We start from the raw sequence: 19,154 nt of genomic DNA on the forward strand, positions 1-19,154 counted from the left end.
TAAAAATTATAAAAACTAAAATTAAAATAATATTAAAGAAAAATGAAATAAAAATTACTTAAATAAGATAAATAAAGATAAAAGTGAAAATAAAAATAATAAATAAAAAGTTTTTAAACATCGTTATCGTCGGATGGTTCGCGAGGTGGTGGTGGCGATGAGATGTGAAGGTGTTGACAAATCTGATGAAGTATAGCATCAGTGTGATCAAAACGCTGAAAACACTGCTACACAAATCGGGTAAGGCGCTCAGAGATGTCAGAGTATGAAGCCGCCGCATGAACTGGACGATGGATGGGTGGTGGCTGAGACCGTGGGTCCTCATGACGTGGAGGGACATCGTCAGTAATGTCCTCTGGGTCCTCCTCCTCGGTGGACTGGATGAGGCGGTACTGAGGAGGGAGGGTGTCGAGTTTATTGTCATCCATGAACTCCTCCGTGTACAACCCTAGTGCAATCTTGAACTCAGGTATGCTCAACTGGCGCACTAGACCACCAACGCGGAACTGGACCGTTCCAGGATCGTCGAAGTTGGTCATGACGGTCTGAAGATGGAACATCAAGTAGAGTTCCAATGTGAACTCGAGATACGTCAGCTCGACGATCTCAAAGAAGAGCCCTCACGAGTCAGTCATCAGGACGGCTCAGACCGCGTCAGCCAATTAAATCTGTTCAAGTGCGGTCCAATCAATGCAGTGGCCTACACCTAGGGGTTGGGCCCGTAATGTTTGAAATAGCTCCTCCTGGGGTCCCAAGGGGAACTCGAGGAAAGGGTAACGAATCACAACAGTAGGACTCGAGGATGACGCTGCTCCTTTCCTCTTCTTCGAGGCAGGGACAGTGGTCTTCTTACCACATGAGGATGACATTGTATATCTGCATTGAAAAGTCAAAGTTCAACCAATATGTCCCAAGAACAGCATGGAAAAACAAAACTAAATAGGAATATTTCATGAGACTCACGTACTAGATGAAGTAAACAAAACTAAAATAACTAAAGCAATTATATTAAGTTATTAAAATAGGACTATGAGAATAATGCTACGGGAATATTTAATGCATGAGTGCATGTCGGTAAGCATAAAATCTATGGAAACGAGAAAAATGGATGAATGTAGTATGAAAAATGGCAATATTCTTTAATGACAAGCATGAGTATTATTATTCTACTATGAATATTCACTTAAGATAGTCAAATGGATAAGAGAAATCATGAAATAGGCAAAATATTTAAAGAAAATAAAGTGAAAAAAAAAACAAACGCAAAAGGGAGAAGCTTGGGTCGTTAGAAGTCTTTTTCAAGGATTCTATACAAATTTCTATCTGATATGAAACCGAGATAGTTACCTTTCAGAAAAATCCAATGGACGACAGCCCCGAAATGCCTATGCTTTATTTTTCTAAAGGTGGGCGAAAAGATAAAACTTATTATTAATTTAATCCAAATTAGAGTTTAAAACTCATGTAATTAACCCCTTTTGGTTAATCCGAGACAAATCGATAGATCTATGAGAAATCTCATTCAACTGGATATATGGTAGGGTAAAAAAATAGGATACCAAAAGAATTGACTGCCGAGCCGTATGAGCTAGGAAACTCTCAAGTACGGTTCTAAGGGAAAGAATTGAACCGCCTATTTTGACCGGGGAGAACAGGCCATTCGACAGGAGGATTCTGAAATAGCGGAGGCTTGGTTCGAAGTGTTCGTGTACAAACACACCTTCCTCCAAACGATGAGCATAAAGACGCTGCTTCATATGCAACTTACTTGTTAGAGTTTTCGACATACATATTTGTTCTAACCTCTTCCAAGTAGTGATTGACCCTCGTGGTAACGAATTCAACCATTATTTAGCTTTATTCCTTAACGAAAAGGGAAACAACCGAAGACAAATGGCATCATCAGAAATGCCATTGATTTTAAAAGTGTTGCAAAACTCTAAGAAATTTGCCAAGTGAGCATTGGGATCCTCGTCCTACAAACCATCAAACTGAACAAACTGTTTGATCATTTGAATGGAGTTAGGTTTCATTTCAAAATTATTTGCAGCAACAACAGACCTAACTATGCTCGATTCAGTTCCTGTTAAAGAAAGTTTAGCATAATCATACATAGTACGCGGAACAGGATTCTGATTAGTAGCAATCGCAGGAGGTAGCAGATTTTCTTGGTTTTCAGTCATCTCCTCGGTTGTAGTTGAAATATCGTCTTCTTGCTCTTCCTCGGTGTATCTTAAGCTTCGCCTTATTTCTCTTCGGTTTCTGCGAACTGTGCGATTGATCTCACTATCAAACAGTAATGGTCCTGACGGGTTTCTTCTGGTCATAAACTAGAAAAACCTGTCAGAAGAAAATAAATAAAGAATTAGAAAATAAAATAAAAATTTAAATTGCAATAAAAGTAAAATGGCTAAAGTAATAAAAATCGAGTGTTTCTAAATCCTAGTTCCCCGGCAACGGCGCAAAAAACTTGATACGTGATATTCGCGACAGGTTTTAAAAATTTATAATTCAGCGTTCTTTAAACTAACTATTATCACGATGAAGACAAGTGTATCTATCGAATAGTAGTATAGTTTTAGCAGTTCTTATAATTTGTACAGTTCAAATTATCAGTCCATCTATTAAAATATTAAATGTAAGTACTATTGTCGACTAAGTTTGGCATCGACATTATTGTTGGTAAAGGAGGATGTGGATTTGAACGTCTTATTTAAAGGTTGAGGAAGAGTTATAAATAATTTTAGGTATTATATCAAAAAAATAATCTAGTAAATTTTATAAAGAATATGTTGATCCGTAATTGTATAAATCTCAATTACATTTTTGAAGAGATCTAACCATATAAATTGCAGGCGCTTCCAATCAAAAAATTTCCTGCTCCCAACAATCGAAATAATACCTTCATAGCAAGATTGAAATATCACCATCTCCAAGGGTCTTGGCCCTGCATTAGACACTCCATAAGCATTTGAATTTGCTCATTTCACAAACCTCGTCGAAACTAACCCACATCATTTTAAAATCTACATGTACACGTTTTAAAGATGATATTAATGCATTCAAAAACAATATAATTATATTATTCTACCTTTTAAATAATACATATTTTATTAACATTAAAACATGCAATTTTATTTGGATATATACAAACTTATATCTTGTCAATAATTCAAATGATGCCATTTTATTTTATTTTTATTTTTATTCATTAAATGCAAACCCTGTTACTTTTTATCAAGATAAAGACTTTTCTTTTTCTTTTCTTTTGTAATACAACAAAAAAAACTAAGACAAAACAGAATTAGAATTATTCCATCAGCAAACTTAACATTAAAATTGAGACCGTTTCAAATATTCGCATGTTACTAATACTAGCAACCGAAATTTGTCATTTATTTAATACATAAGAAAGACATAATTAATTTAAACATAAACCTCATGATTCCACACACTTAACGAAAACCAAATCTAGGCATGATTTTGGCTACATACCAAATCCAACAATTTCTTGAAATTTTTAGTGGAGCTTCCGTTTGCTCCAACTGATATTTGTGCAAGTGCAACAACTTCCTTCAAATTTTCTCTCATTTTCTTCCCTTTTTCTTGTGCCAAAATTAGATCCAAGCTCCTCATTATTCCATTCTTCGTCAAAACTCCACTCTCAATAATCACACCAATTTCCCATACATCCTCCACCATTCTTCCATTCACCCCGTGATCCCCAAAAAACGGCCTGAAAATCATTGGCACCCCACCTGCTATGCTCTCTACTAGTGAGTTCCAACCGCCATGAGTTATGAACACCCCAACAGCACCATGGGCTAGCACGTCTCTCTGGGGAGCCCATGGAACTACCATACCATTTGCCCTTTCTAGGAACCCATTGGGCAGATGTACCTTTGATTTATCTCTAAGAGACCATATAAAAGGAACCTGGCTAGCCTCTACTGCTTCTGCTAGCGCAACAAGTTCATTTGGAGGTGGGGTCACAACTGATCCAAAGCTGATATACACCACTGTTGCAGCTTTTTGCTTGTCGAGCCATGTCAGGCAACCATATGGATCTGGAACGGATGGTGGTGGTGTTGCAAGGATGAAAGGTCCAACATTCAGGTATTGCTTGAACTTGGATTTCAAATCAGTTGTCCTATCAGGGTCTAGTTCTTCACAAGAGTTTAGGAAGACTGCAGTTGCCTCTGGTAGAACTTGGCCCATTCGATGCAGCATGCGCGAGAAGAATGATTCCAAGTTTCCAAAGACAATTCCTTCAGGCAAGTCACGGATTCGTACTTTAGACATTCCAGGAATGAAGTTGAGGGTTTCATCTTCTCGCCCAACGATGCCTGTATAATTTACATGTACAGATGTGGATAAATCCATATTTGAAACCCATATGTATATGTTCATAACATTGTACACAAGCTAGAAGATAAATGGTGGTGCATGTCAGCTTTGAAGTCATTGAAATGAGATATCTATCTATCGGCCAAAGGTAGATTATTTAAGCTATAGATAATATACTATTTTTTCTTCAAAATGTTTCCCTTATTTTGCAGCTCTCCATTTTTTTGACAGATTTTTAAAGTACACTTTGATGGAAAATGCTTAAAGTTGAAACTTAGGTGAGAAAAGAACAAAAAGAAAGGGAAGTTACCTCCAACACCAAATTTTTCCCTTATTAAATCAGTATAAACATGGGAAGAGAGGGAGCAAGCCCCTGCAGTCCAAAAGGATACCCAAGGCACACCATTCTCCACCGCTATCTCTTTGGCAAACCAAAAGAAAGCATCAGCAACCAAGCAGCTCACTTTCCTCCCAGTCTCTTCCACTGCCAGTTCCATTGCCTTCCTCAGATTCTGGGGTGCAGCTTCCATGAACAACTCGATGTCCTCCTGAGGCTTCCCCACGAAAACATAGCCTTCAGGTACTCCATCGTCTACGTTATAAGCTTTAACGTTCGGTGGTGTTAGTTGGGATGCGGAGAAGAAGATAGAGTTGTTGGATTGTGCAGTGCCGAAAAATGAAAACAAGGTTTTTGGGGACGCCGAGGCTAGCCGGTTGATGATGGCGAGGAGTGGAGCAGCGTGGGTGCCGTGAGGGAATGCGAGAACAGCAACATGGGTATCAACAAGTTTTGACATCACTGCTGCGCGGGAAAGGTTGAGTTTGGATGGGTAAGGGCAGGAAACTGTGTTATTATATAGCCATAGGCCCGTCCAGGTTGGTAAAGGTGGTGCCGTACACTGATAATTTGAATATACAAGATTGGGGGTTAGCATACGTCAGTGTATTCCTCCACGCCTCTTCAATCAATGATTAGTTGACAGAGAAAATAGAGCTGGGATTTGACATAGTTCGCTCACCATTGAATTAGTGTCATCGAACGATGCACATGCCAACCCCCGTTATTTTTTGTTGTTGGACAGTGCGTCTGCTTTCCGCCATAATTAGGTTTGTTTTTTAGATAAACCAACCCCCACGAACACCAGACTTCAGATAAGAAAATTGGAAGCAAGATTTTAAAAGATAACCAATGTTCATTACCTTCACTTGAAATTGTGAAGTTAAAAACAAAGACAAAGCAGTGTAGCGTGTAGTCAAACACTTTCAATCAAATCTAAAAAAGAAGAGAAAGGTTCTCTGCACAAACCTCTGCCGTTAGTATTTCCTTTTTAAAACCTATAGGATGAATCAACAATACTTGAAAACAAGTCATCTAAAAGATCTTCAGTGCATCCCAACTATCATGATGAATACAAATATCAAGCTGGAGCTAGGAAAGGATTACAATGACCCAGATCGTACTACGTCAAACACCTAAATATTCTACACATCACCGAACCGCCACATATATAGCCCGTGTGCAACCACCATTTTCAACAAAAATAAGAAACCTTGGGAAAAACAATGGGTGAAAATGCTGTATCAGATCTGATTACATTCAGGGATACAGGTCATACAACCAAGGCGCAACCTTAACTCCCAAGTCAAAATTAAACAAATTAGCCTCCATGCCAAAATTAGCCACATCTACGAATCCAACATCTCATCTTGTATCTCATTTGGGGCAATAAGCCCTGGGATAGAAAGCATCCGTTGTCGCTCTCTTTCCCTCTGTAGGGCAGCTTCTTCTGCATAGAGATCTTTATTGTCCTGCAGAAAGTAGAATCACATGATCAATTCGTTCATCAAAGCAAACTACATACAGAGGTGATAATTGCTCCTATCAAAATACCAAAATGGAACTTCCAAGTTTCAACTAAAACTAACAGTAGATTTCAACCCCACAAATGCTAAGCATGGACCAATTTACATAATCGTTAGCATAGGAGACCTCTCCTTTTTCTTTCAAAGCTTTACCTGAGCTGAAAATTCTTTTGATTGCACAAGGAAGTCCCGTATGTGATTTTTAAAAGTGGACAAATCATTTCTCGAGTCAAATAATCCATTCACAAATTGAGAAACCTGAAACCCACATCATATCAGTGATGCCAACTCAGTAAATAAAACAAAAAAAAAAAACAATAGATTGGAAGTGAACCAGTCATTGTACCTCAGCAGCAGTCATGTTGGGGAATGATGTACTCAGAAGCTTTATCGTGTATTCACGAACAAACATTCCATTGTTTGGATATGGATATGGAACCGTAGCAGCATCCCACAATGGCTCAGTCAACAAACCACTCTCAACCTGAAAATAATGTCAAAGACTAAGATTAAACTAATGCAAATCAGAGAAATCAAGACACAGCAAAATACTTTACCAGGCAGAACAGGTGCTGCAAAACCAAGACATGCAACTTGAAGCCAGGTTTGTGAAATGTGTCTGTCAAGACGGCAAATATTTCTTGCTCAATTGACAAAAAGTATGTTCGGTAGAACTGGTTGCAAAATTCAGAAGCCTAGCAAGGTGCAAAAACCAAAAACTCAGAATCTTTATGTAAACACAAGCTATCAACCATGAGAAACCCCTACATTGTCAGACCTGAAAGTTTTTTAGCATCTCCAATAGAAGATTTAGACCAGTTTCTGCAATATTCCTCTCTGTATGCCGGAATGCCCAAATGATTGAATCCATAACAAGCTTTAATTGCTGATGCAGATGCAAGGAAAAAACAATAGTAATAAACAATGATTGCCATGAAACTCTTTCAAACATCCAAAAATAAATGACATTAGATAGTATATTATTGAAACAGAAATTTAAAGACATACTTCATGTTTTTAATTAAATAAGAGCTACAAGAGATCAGCAAAAAGAAGAAACACAAGACCAACCTGACTTGATAACCGTATAAGTGCAGCAAAACAATGAGTAGCAATGGCACGAAGCAGTGAAAAGAATTTGAGGCGATGTTCTGGGTAATCTTCGAAATTTTTGGTTATCATCTGCAGGACACGGCAACAAGAAGTTATAGACAGCTTTTGCCTGTAGCACCACATCCTAAGCTTTAAGGAGCTCATGCAACACCCTCTCAACCCATCCCCCATGAGTAAGATTCCTCCTTTCAATAATGCATGCTTAAAATAAATATAAATATACAGATAAAAGACTCACCTCCAGTGTGCACTGAAAAACAGCTTCAAATAGACGGGGAACATCATCTATCATTGCAACTTTATACCTTCATGCATAAATAACAGAATAAAATATAAGAATTGCAAAGATTTGATACTAAAAATGACAATAAAAATAACAGAACAAAGTATAAAGAAAAGGCATTACTTCAGCAGGTAACAGTACAATAATGAAACCATTTCCATCCACAAGGGACCAAGAAAGAAATAGCTCTTTCAGGAACAGAAAGGGCAAGATAATGTGCAAAGACAACAAGGCCCTCACATATCCTCTTAGCTCCGCTTAGAAGAAATATCAACATCTAACATGCATGATTCTTTGGTATAACAAGAACTAGACAACAAATCCATCCTACCCTCAACATTTGAATCACCAACAAGTACTTTATATATTCAACAAATTGCAATTACACCATAAATATGGAAGCATGTATGCAGTGATCATCATACTTGTTTATTATTGTGGCAAAAAGTGAAAGAACTTCAGATTCTCTAGCATCAGGCAAATTCCTAGCATAGTCACCAAGAACTGGATCCATCATTGGAGGCACAAATTGTTTCCCAATTTGTGGTTGATCTTCTGCCTTGTCCAAAAATGTTTCAATGAGCTTTAGAGTCTCCCTCTTAACAGATCTGCTTCACAAAGCACATTAAATAAACAAATTTTTGGTTGAACCAAACAAACAAAAGCAAGTCCACAAAAATCAATCTCACCGTAGAAGTTTCACATAGGATGTTTTTGATGCATACGGTCCACCTTCTGCAATACTACTTGATATAAGCTCGCTGTACATTCTGTCCAATTTATTACATCACCACAGATTACCCATATTAGAAAGAAATTATTCCATTTCCAAGCTCAAACTTGCATTCTGAACCACTAAATCAGATACCTGTATACATTGAGCATGTCTAGGAAGATCAAAGAAATCTGAGATAAGAAGTGTGTTCCAAGAGAACTGGCAACACTAGTATTTGTCTGCAGAGCAAAAAAACTAAATCTAAGTCTCACTAAATCCCAAGAAGCATTGAATTATAACCACAGAATGTAAAACAGAAATAACAAGTCTGCAAGGAAGGAACAGCATTAATCCACCACCAAAGAAACCAGTCAACAGATACACAGACATAAAGCATTAAATGTCATGACAAATAACAATCTTCAACTTCATATCAATGACACTTTCAAGAACGACCAACCATTTAAATTTCTACTTTTATTTTAAAAATTGCAATAGAAACGGCAAAGAACAGCACAGTTTATCTTAAAGCAAAAGGCAGACCCTCATTTACAATATGAAAAACTAGGTGCATCATGTACAATAATATTGAACAAAAGATCTGAAGAAAACACCTCATATGAAAATAGACTTACCTGCAATATGTTCAACACAGTTCTTATCACATCCTGGTCTTTAAGGAAGTCGACACTTTGACGTGCCTGCCCAATAATTTCACCCCATTTCTGCATAACAAGCAGCATCATAAAAATGGGCTTCCAGAACAACCTCACCCTAATGTAAGAGAAACCAAAAACCAACTGTTCCTCTATCAGTGACAAACCTGGTTGGGGAGTTCCATCAGTCTCTGCAAGTATTCATTCCTCTTATGGGGGTCAGATTCTGCTTGAATCATATGACCAACCTAAAATTTAAAATTAAAAAGGGGAAAATTGAGCGCATCCACTAACATAACAGAGATGCAAAGATCAAATAGAAGGCATGGAAAAGTGGCATACTGATTCATAAAATGAATGAATCTGATGAGGCTCTAGATCAGCAACGGTGGTTGCAAGAGCAGATAGAAGTTCAGATACAAATGGTTCATTTTCTCCAACCTGAACTCACAACATACAGTTCATCAATATAACAGGTTTTGACCTCACATATAAAAAAGGTTATAGCCATAGACGCAAAATGTTGGAAGTAACTGATACCTGCACAATCACAAATTTTCGCTTGCATTTCTGAACAATCTTCAAGAATGTATCGCAGGCCATATCCTGAAGCACCCAAGTTGTTATATTAAGGGGTTATACCATGAAAAAATAGTTACAATCTGGTTTATCATCATAAGAAGCAAAATCATAACATTATGAGATAACAATAAACAAAATTACACATGGAAAAATTCAACCTACATGTACTTTCAGTTGCAACTTGCAAACCATGTTACCAATAACAAAAATATACTAAATAACAAGCACATCAGCAATATTAACTGTACAAGTGTTGCACCCCTGAATTATTTGGTCAAACATTTCAGATCAAAATTATTTCATTTTCCCAGTGACTTTACCTGAACTCCTGGATGGGTTTCATGCATGAATTCGAACAACTTATTAACTACAGTTTTAAGGAACTTCCAGTGCGCCCTTAAAAACCTTGGATATTGTCCAACCACATACCTGTAAACAGAACCGACAAACACATTAGATTGAGAGTTGAGATTAAAATATATCACTAAGAAGACAACATCAAAGAAGTCACTTCACACTCCCCAAGTCACCAATAAGCACATGTTATGAGTGCCCAAAAATTTGCCATGCCATTCATATAAAACCACAGATCAGAATGTGGCATGCTTTTAAATGGTCACTCCAGAGTCCAAAGAAAAACAAACATAGACCGACCAAAATACTCTTGATATCATATATTCTTACATAATGTTACTAGCAATAACAGCTTTATTGTCTTTCCCTTTAGTGATTTCACACAAATTCAGCAAATCACGAATGACCATCACCAGAAACCTGTTTTCCTGCCATGAACACCAAATATGTTAACTAGCATGGCAAAAAAGCATATAAAGGAAGATGAGATAGCAACGCATTCAAGTACATGCATATGTGTCTATATCACATGAGTATGACCAGCTGCCTAACATTTCTTGGTCTAGATTGAAGGATACCTGTTCTTCCATCATGGAACCAGAAATAGATCCTATTGCCCAACATAATGTGTTCAAGTTGTTCCAAGTCCAATCCTCACCACTCAATTGCTTACTTAATTTCTTTAGCATCTGCATTACATATATAAAGAAACAAATACATATTTATTTTAGAAGTTAAAAATCTGCCATAAATTTATATGTAGTAAAGAATGAACGACAAAATATAGTTGATGCAAAATGTTCCTAGAGAAAATTTAAAAAATGCAAGCATGAACTACAAAGAGGACTCCATTTTCCCTAGATTGTCAAATTTTAGAGTTCTTTTTTTGTGACCATTCCTTGCCAAACCCTGGTCATATCATATGCAACTGAATACCTAAATGCCAGATTGCTACAGTTGTTTAGAGAAGAAAAAGGAAAATATCATTTTTCTCAGCGAACACAATGCATCCCAGCCTCAGACAAATTAGGTCAAACCGCAGTAAATAACATCATTTAACTTTTAGAAAAACAGAAAGTTATAAATGTCTCATGGTTCTATACCTGCTTTTCAGTATCCTCATGATCTAAGTGAGACAAATAGATCAATGTCTCCCTCATAATCTGCAACATATAACGGTATTAACAACAGAATTCAAGAGAAAACAACTAATTTAAAAATAATACATAAGACTACAAAAACATAAACTTCTAAAACATAAGCTGTTTGAAAAAGAAAGCTTTTATGGTTTTTCCCCAAATATTAAGTGTAGCACTAGCATATTGTTCAGAAGATAAAAGAAATTTAAGTTACAGGCATGCAAAATACTTGCATGCCTAATAGACATCATACATTTTTTTTGCTCAGCACTAGACATCTTACTAGCCGAAGTTGAAAAATAATGGAAAGAAGAAAATTACTAAGACCAACATATAAAGAAACCCTAAACCTATCATCAAATCCAGTTAGCCATAAGTAGTAAATATATTTTTAAGCTGGTAAACTGTAAAGGGCTAATGACTCCCAACTGGGAATTAGATTTAGTTATCAAGATTAAGCATCACATTTTTTATATTGGATATTTATCACCTTATACTGAACAAGAACATCATTATCTTTCATCGTCTCTCGAACGATATTGCCATTCTCATCCTCAACTATCAAAACCTCCTCAGGCTTAGCCATACGGCAAATCATGAGCATTCTCAACTTTGACATTGTACCAGCATAAAGTTGCCTTCGTTGCAGAAGCTGGGCACCAAGGCCATCGACCAGGCCAGGAAGCAAAGGCACCTGCCAGATTCAATTCATGGACAAGAAATGACTGATTATTCTACAGGAACCCAGAAGTAGCAAATCTTGTAGCAATTTAAAATTCACAAACTATAAGCAACATCTATTCACAGAAATAATCACAAAAAAGCTACTGTGCTACCTATAGTGAGCAATCCCAATTCTACAACAATTTTCATAGACAAGTAAGAAAGCATTCCAAATATGCATATAGCACAAAGCTGCAAAAATATGAGCTCAATATGACCACATCTTATGATATATGTCATTGCCGGATTTGAAGGCAATCACTAAAAGATGTGCACATTTGTTTCCAGTTGGCACCTCTCAGAACCGAGAAGTACCAGAGGAAGTTTTTTTTCCCACAAAGGTGGCTAAAACAAAAGTTGCAAGATATGCTGCACATAGAATTGATAACACCTGAGCAGTAATGGAGATTATAGTAGTTTTCTACATTTCAAATCCTTTAAAATGGTTTAAAGCCAACATAAAATATCATGATACCTGCAGTCCCATCATGTTTGCAGTTACAGCAGGATTATCCATGTTATGATTTGCATCAAACAGCTCCAAGACCAAGGAGTTCCAATAGTCCAAGCAAACCTATTTAACAAGATAAGCAACATAATACTTTAAACCCACTTCTGACGGGTTAAAAGGAGTACAAGCAGATAGAACAAATAATTTACAAATATAACAAAGCTATGATACCTTAAAGACCTCTGTATCATCCACATAAGATATGTTGATAAGGTATTCCAGACCCACTAACAGTGCAGAAATATTTTCTTGCACAGTCTCTAGCACCCGAATGTGAAACTGAAAACAAAGAACAATTAGCAATATAATCATCAAAAACACCCAGTGCAGCCAAGCTATCAACTGTAAGAACATTTAAGCTTGATCAATACATTTAACAATATGCTTAACCAAAGAAAAAAAGTAAAAAAACAACCACAAAACACATGTTTAGACCAATACTATGAGTAATTCAGATTATTCTTTCATCAAAAGCATTTAGGAACTCATTAACCACATCAGATTCAGGACTAAACCAAGCCAATTACTCATTAGCCATCCTCCACCTTATTATCAAAAGGAGCTTTCTTAATTTCATAGGCAACATACCTTGTAGAATGAAGTGAAGAATAGTGCCAAATTCTGAATGAATGCCTAGAGAAACAACAAAAAAGAAAGAGTTAACATTGAAATTTTTAAGTATCTAAAAATGCATGCCAGATAGGAACAATCTGACTAGAACCATACCTGTTCCTCACTGGTTCCATGTGCATAAGCCTCAGGGATGTCTGTAGTGGGTGGGAGAATAGTCTAAAAACACCCCAAAATGTATTGATTTATTAACAGAGGAAAAACGGGAAAGAAAGAAAAACCGAATGAAAAAAAAGCGACGTAAAATATACATATCAACCCAATAGTACAAAACAAAACAGTGAGCCAAAAGAATGCGCAGATCTGCAAACCAAAGTTCTAACTGCAAATATCAATGAACTTATGAAGTACATTCTAACAAACCTGCAACTGGACCACAAATATATTGTACATCTTAACATATTGCACGTTATAGTAGTCCCCAAAATTTAAGGCAGCAACCTGCAATCATCCACAAATCTAAGAATAAATTTCCAGTCTTAAGGGTAACAACAATACTAATTCATTCCATTTAGGAAAAATATTCATAAAAATACCTCTGTTAGGCATTGGAGGGTAAGATTCCGGTATGATGGTACAGGGAAAAACTTTGGGAGTGTTTCCAGCTGTAAAACACATAAATACAGCATGCAATGTGAAACAAAAATTAACAAAATAAATAAAAACCATCTTAAAAGGTTACATGCATAACAAACAGTTAAGTCATTCAAGAAACCAAGAATTATTTACCAAAGTTGATTCAAATATATAGCCCAGAGGAATCCACGAAAGAAACGCATGTAAGGTGGACAGTGTAGCCCGTATAAGTTCTGTTCTTTGCGAAGCTGATAATACGTATAAGCATAACTCATGAATGAGTTGAAACTCACTGTTAAAAACAAACACAACATTTAGCATGATGAATTACACAGAGAACAAACAAATATCAAAGACAAAACTAAGTTGGAAGAATAAAATTATCATCAAGGCCTCACGTTATTTAATACAATAGAGCAAGGTAAATGATATAATTAATAAAAACATATCTTCAGGTTATAGTTCATTTAACAATTTTTAAGCGTAAACTAAAGATATCTCTCCCCCCATTAGGTAGCTTAGAGGGGACAACTTGGTATTTAATTGATGAGAAGTCATTTTGGTCCTGTTCCTTTTCAGACAAGTTATTTTACTTACTGGTTGAAATAATCTAAGATCTTGTTGCCAATTTACTGTGCAAACCATATCATAAGTCAACATGTGAACACAAAATCAAAAGACATTCCCAAACATGCCATGTCTACTTTCCATGCAAATTTTGATCACATATGATTACAGACAACTAAACTTTGAACTCTTCCAGTAAAAAAAGAGCTGAAAACTAATCGATTCAAGAGTAACAGAAATAGAGTACAATCAGAGATCTTACAAATGAACATTTAAGAATGGTCAAGAATGGAACATCTATAAACAGAAACTAAAATGTAAACAGAACAATAGACATCCCAAAAAGATTAAAAGCTGAAAATAAGTAGAATAGTTCAACCTATTTAGAGATTGTTTAAGCTCTTTGATCTTTTGTTGAGTCATTTCACCCCTTGAGAAATCAAAAACTTCTTCACTTAGAAGCTGACCACAGAAAAGCTCATATTACCATCAAAGATTCTGCAACCAGGTTACTAAGAATCACTAGATTTCACTACCATCAAAGATTCTTCACTTACTTTCAGTATCGCCATGCAATTTTCACATATTGTTTCACTAGTTTTTGCTGCTGCAACAAGATCAGGAATGAAGCTTCGCCATCTAGCTGGCCAATCATGTTTTAGAATCTGAAAATGCAATCGACAAAACATTTTAGACAATAACAACAAAATCTAATGATGCCATTAATTTCCCCTCATGTTAGATTAAAGAAACAATACTTGTGAAACCACTAATGAAAAAATACTTTTTGCCTTTTTGGTGCTATAACTTGTAAAGATTATCCAGTGTAGTCAAGGTGTGCACCTTACACCTTAGCATTATTCAACAAAAATGCCTCAAACCCTTCCAGGTGAGGCCCATTTGATCAGGCACACACCTGGTGCGCCGAGGTGCCCTTTTGTAAAACAATATTCATAAAAAAAAAGCCCGCCTGATTGAATTTCTCTGTAATTTCTTTTATTTTTCACTTGCTTCATTTGATATACCATTACAAGTAAGAAAGGGGTAATATCGAACTCTATAGTTCTCAATATTTAAGCATTCAACAACAAAAGTTTACCATAAGGAAATCGTGCATGTTGGCCAATAAAAAATTGCATGTTTTGTAGACCACAGTTTAGAGTTTACCATATATCTCTAGCTTTATATATTATATACACAGACTTGCAAAAACTTATACATATACATTATGCTTTACTTCACTCAGGCTAGTGCTTCTAGTGCCTAGAGTGCGCTTTGCGCCTTTGACAACACTGAGGTTGTCATTGCTAAAAAAGGGTGCAATAAAAAATTGGTAAAGTTAAAGCTCCAGCTGCAAGTTGCGTAACTGTTACTCAATGAACTCTAAAGCAAGCCTGTCCCTTGTAAATGAAGTAACTTTTCTTGAAGCATATAAATCATACCTGAACCAATATGATATTCAGCTTGTTGACATACAGCCTTTCTGCTCGAAAGGATGCCTCATTGCTTGACAACTAGCACATGAAAAGTACATGCAGAAATGAATACCCAAAGGAAAGAATATGGACTAAAATATACAAACCTTTGAGAGGAATAACTCCTTTACCTGTACAATGACTTCAGAAATGTAATTTTTCATTCCATCTCGCTGCTCAACAGGCAAGGCATTCCATCTATACTTGATGACACCTTCAAGAACCTATAGACATGCATGAAATAAAGGTCCCAGAATCATCAGATTGAACTGAGGGTCAGTTCTACTTACATTATTTTACAGCATTCATGTTTATTGCTAGGAAAGGTTCACCCAAAGTAACAATCGTCTAGGCAGCTATAAGGTCAAGATTAAATCATGGTTACAAGAACCATACACAACAGAGGAATGTGAACTAGGACTCTCTTGAGCAACTTTTCCTTGCCAACAATTAAAGATTACAAAGTAAATAGTTATTTCCATTTACCTGCAAGGCAAAAAACTTGGTATTAAGGCTCTTTGTCTGCTGCAAGATGTGCACAACTTGAAGCCACATATCTGGATTATTTTGCAGATCTCGCAAGATCTGATCAGCATGTGCTCTCTGTAAATTGATGTACAATTAAGAGGGAAAAATTCAATAAGAAGTGAAGATGAGACAGGCCAAATATAATTATTGCCTTATGAGGCATGTCGTATATGAAAAAGCACAAGATACATTAAGTGCCAGAAATAAAATAACACCATCTGACAAAGTATTCACTTTAATCAGTAGAGCAACCAAATAAAATAAATATGTTTGATCAACAAGGTGAAGCTAGGACTACTTCTGAAATGTAAACTAGCTGAAGACTGAAGGGTTTTTTTCCGAGGTAGATAGACCTGGGATTGTTAATTACCTAAGGGAAACACTGATATTTAAATGTAATTTGCTACAAAGAAAACAGGGTACAAAAATTATACAAAAGTATATATAACTACTGATCTCCTGCTATGTTGACTTCAAAAAGGCCTAATTAAGGCAATAAAAATGTGAAGGACACTTCTTTTCTTTTTACTACTATCATAATCATTCTATTTGAATGGAAGAAATATAAAATATCAAACCAAAAGGGATAAAACTTAAATGCAAAGGCCAATCTTAAACCTGGAAATTACATTAGCTAAAAAACTTCAACCTTCCTTCATTCCATAATAGCTGAGAAGAAGTCTTAAAAGTTATCTTAAAAGATGAATTAATGGGCAAAATTGAACTATAAACGTTTACATCATATGGCACTTCCCAAAAAGGCAAAGGACGGTGCACTAAAAGCCATAATTAGACCTAACCTCCACCCTCCCGAACCACCACCGCATTTTCGCACATTTATCCGCAAAATCAGAAAGAAATATAAAGTTCTAATTTAAAAAATAAATGCATTCAAGTAAAACCTCACTCACATAAAACCCTAGAAATTCAAAATAATATTTCACCCAGGTCGCCCCCTAACATTTCCCCAGGACATATCTCCGTTTTGAAGTAAATGCCCAATCATGCTAAACCCCAGGAAAATAAAATCCCCCACACTCTCCCTTTTACTTTCTCCGAAACCAACAGAAAATCACTTTTAACTAAAACCACATTTACCCGTTTCCCAGTCAAAGAGTCAATAAACGGAAACATAAAAATGTAAAAACAAAAAAAGCAAAGGAAAGAAATAATCAAACCTCTTGTTTAGATCCGGTGCCGTAAAAGGCAGCAACGGTGGCGTCAAGCAAGGAAACATCAATCGGCTGACTCAAATCCCTAAGCCTCTCAGCCGCCATATCTAAAAAAGTTCACCTCTCTTATCACACACTTCCCCCCAAAATAAAATCCAACACTATTATCTCTTCACTAGAATGTTGGTGAACGAAAACCCTAGATACTGTACCAGCCAAACCCTAAAAAGAGAAGTATGAAAAAGACAAAAAAAAAGGAAAATAGAGGATCTTCTAGAAAGATGGAAGGGGAGGGGAGGGTTTTTGAAAAATAAAATTAGAGAAAGAGAAATTTTGTATATAACTATGAGAGAGAGTGATTTTTTTTTTTTAAGAAGAAAAAATAGATAGCTTAAAATTGAAGCAGAACGTAAAGAAAGAGGGAGCGAGGCGGACGGAGCTTGGAAGAGAGTTTGAAATCTTTTATTATTTTTGTATTTTCGCTTTTTACCCTTTTTTTATTTAATTTTCTTATTTTAGTTTCTAGGAAGAGAGATTTTGGGACCCTAAATTTTAGAAAAGCGATAGTGAAGTGAAGACCGATGAGAACGGCGTCGGATTTTTTTCTTTAGTTGGAAGTTTAATTTTGAGGAAAGATACACATCAACATAATATTTATAATAAATTATAAATATATATTATACTTTATTTACACCAATTTTTAAAATAAATTATATATTTTATTTTATTTAGAATTAATAAAATAAATTTATAATAATGAAATTTTAATTTAAGGCATTATTATTTTCAAATATTTAACTTTATTATTTCAAATAAATTTTCATTTTATTTTTACATATTTTATTTATAAATATTTTCACATAGAATTTTTTTCACGAGTGTGCAGTAATCTAATATAATTTATTTTGAAATGATTTTATTAATTATAATTTTATGAAAAAACATTTCAAAATTATCAAAGATTGATATTGCACAATACAAAAGAAGCAAGACAATATATATATAGAAAACATAACAAACCCAAACAATCATGGCCAACAAAACGAGACAAGACTAGACACAAAACAAAGGCCTAAAGAGATCCAAACCCAATGGCCCAAAACTCACAAGGCACTACCAAGTAGTCACACAAATCACCCTACTACACTTGTAAACCACCATCATTATGGAAAATAAGGTGTATGGATCCCCACTAAAAAGTTTTTATCTAAATTGAGCTTACACTTCTTAAAAATGAAGGATAAAATGATACATCTTTAATCACCAACCTGAGGAAAGAGTTAACCCTTTCTCAAAGTCCAAAAAAAAAAAATGTTACTGCACAAACAATGGTAGGTACAATCCCTTCCTTAGATTATAATTTCCACAGAGTGGAAAAGGATGATAATATTGTTCCCATCCAAAGGAGAGGTGAAAAGAGCTTAACCGTCTTACATCAATAGAGTAATACTAAAGACCATTTGATAAAAAGTTCAACCAAGGTTACATTTCCTTCATTCCTTAATAAAATAACACATTAGCTTAAATACATAAACGAGTCTAGAATTTCTTCCAAAGACACATTATTTTTGGGTAAACCAATATAAAGTAAACTTTCTCATTTCTAATTAGATTGAAAACACTTTTGAACACTTTCTTGTTTTTCTTTCTCTCCCATCTGGTTCCATCATTCACAACTTTGAATCGAGCTTTTTAATTGATTTGTAGAAATCTTCTAAAATGCTTGCATTTTCATCGTTCTTTGATTTTAGTGAACTAATCATTTTAGATTCTTTTGGAACTATGGGATATTTAAATAGCGTGGCCGCAAAATGCCAAACTCCAAGCCTCATATCCTCAATGTTGCTATCTAAATTGATCAAAGCTTTGGCATCCATGAACTCATCATCTGTAATTATGGCTTAGATAAATGTCCTCCCA

General features: G+C 35.6%; 2 protein-coding genes across 4 annotated transcripts; both read right to left on the reverse strand.

Annotated features, from left to right (window-relative positions):
• Positions 1-3,310: 3,310 nt before the first annotated feature.
• Positions 3,311-5,420, reverse strand: LOC108466937 (anthocyanidin 3-O-glucosyltransferase UFGT-like). Its single transcript, XM_017767320.2, has 2 exons — positions 4,658-5,420; positions 3,311-4,346 (listed from the first exon to the last, which is right to left on the reverse strand). The coding sequence occupies exons 1-2, from the start codon at positions 5,280-5,282 to the stop codon at positions 3,472-3,474; spliced, it is 1,500 nt and encodes a 499-aa protein (XP_017622809.1). The 5' UTR covers positions 5,283-5,420; the 3' UTR covers positions 3,311-3,471.
• A 219-nt stretch (positions 5,421-5,639) lies between these two features.
• Positions 5,640-17,881, reverse strand: LOC108466936 (protein EXPORTIN 1A). 3 transcript variants are annotated; one of them, XM_017767319.2, is made up of 32 exons: positions 17,241-17,881; positions 16,021-16,137; positions 15,666-15,758; positions 15,502-15,573; positions 14,617-14,724; positions 14,439-14,521; positions 13,646-13,784; positions 13,453-13,521; positions 13,280-13,357; positions 13,013-13,075; positions 12,875-12,919; positions 12,458-12,565; positions 12,251-12,349; positions 11,543-11,746; positions 11,017-11,076; positions 10,492-10,602; positions 10,244-10,341; positions 9,880-9,988; positions 9,518-9,583; positions 9,320-9,418; positions 9,145-9,225; positions 8,957-9,046; positions 8,475-8,560; positions 8,296-8,376; positions 8,032-8,214; positions 7,562-7,628; positions 7,282-7,392; positions 6,989-7,096; positions 6,768-6,905; positions 6,557-6,694; positions 6,364-6,468; positions 5,640-6,156 (listed from the first exon to the last, which is right to left on the reverse strand). In XM_017767319.2, the coding sequence occupies exons 1-32, from the start codon at positions 17,337-17,339 to the stop codon at positions 6,034-6,036; spliced, it is 3,231 nt and encodes a 1,076-aa protein (XP_017622808.1). In that variant the 5' UTR covers positions 17,340-17,881; the 3' UTR covers positions 5,640-6,033. The 3 variants fall into 3 exon arrangements, with proteins under 3 accessions (XP_017622808.1, XP_052880239.1, XP_052880237.1); XM_053024279.1 differs by lacking the exon at positions 17,241-17,881 and adding an exon at positions 16,974-17,234; XM_053024277.1 differs by lacking the exon at positions 17,241-17,881 and adding an exon at positions 16,692-16,931.
• Between the last annotated feature and the right edge of the window lie 1,273 nt (positions 17,882-19,154).

The sequence above is a fragment of the Gossypium arboreum genome, chromosome 2 (genome assembly GCF_025698485.1).
Source record: "Gossypium arboreum isolate Shixiya-1 chromosome 2, ASM2569848v2, whole genome shotgun sequence".
Lineage (NCBI taxonomy): Eukaryota > Viridiplantae > Streptophyta > Magnoliopsida > Malvales > Malvaceae > Gossypium > Gossypium arboreum.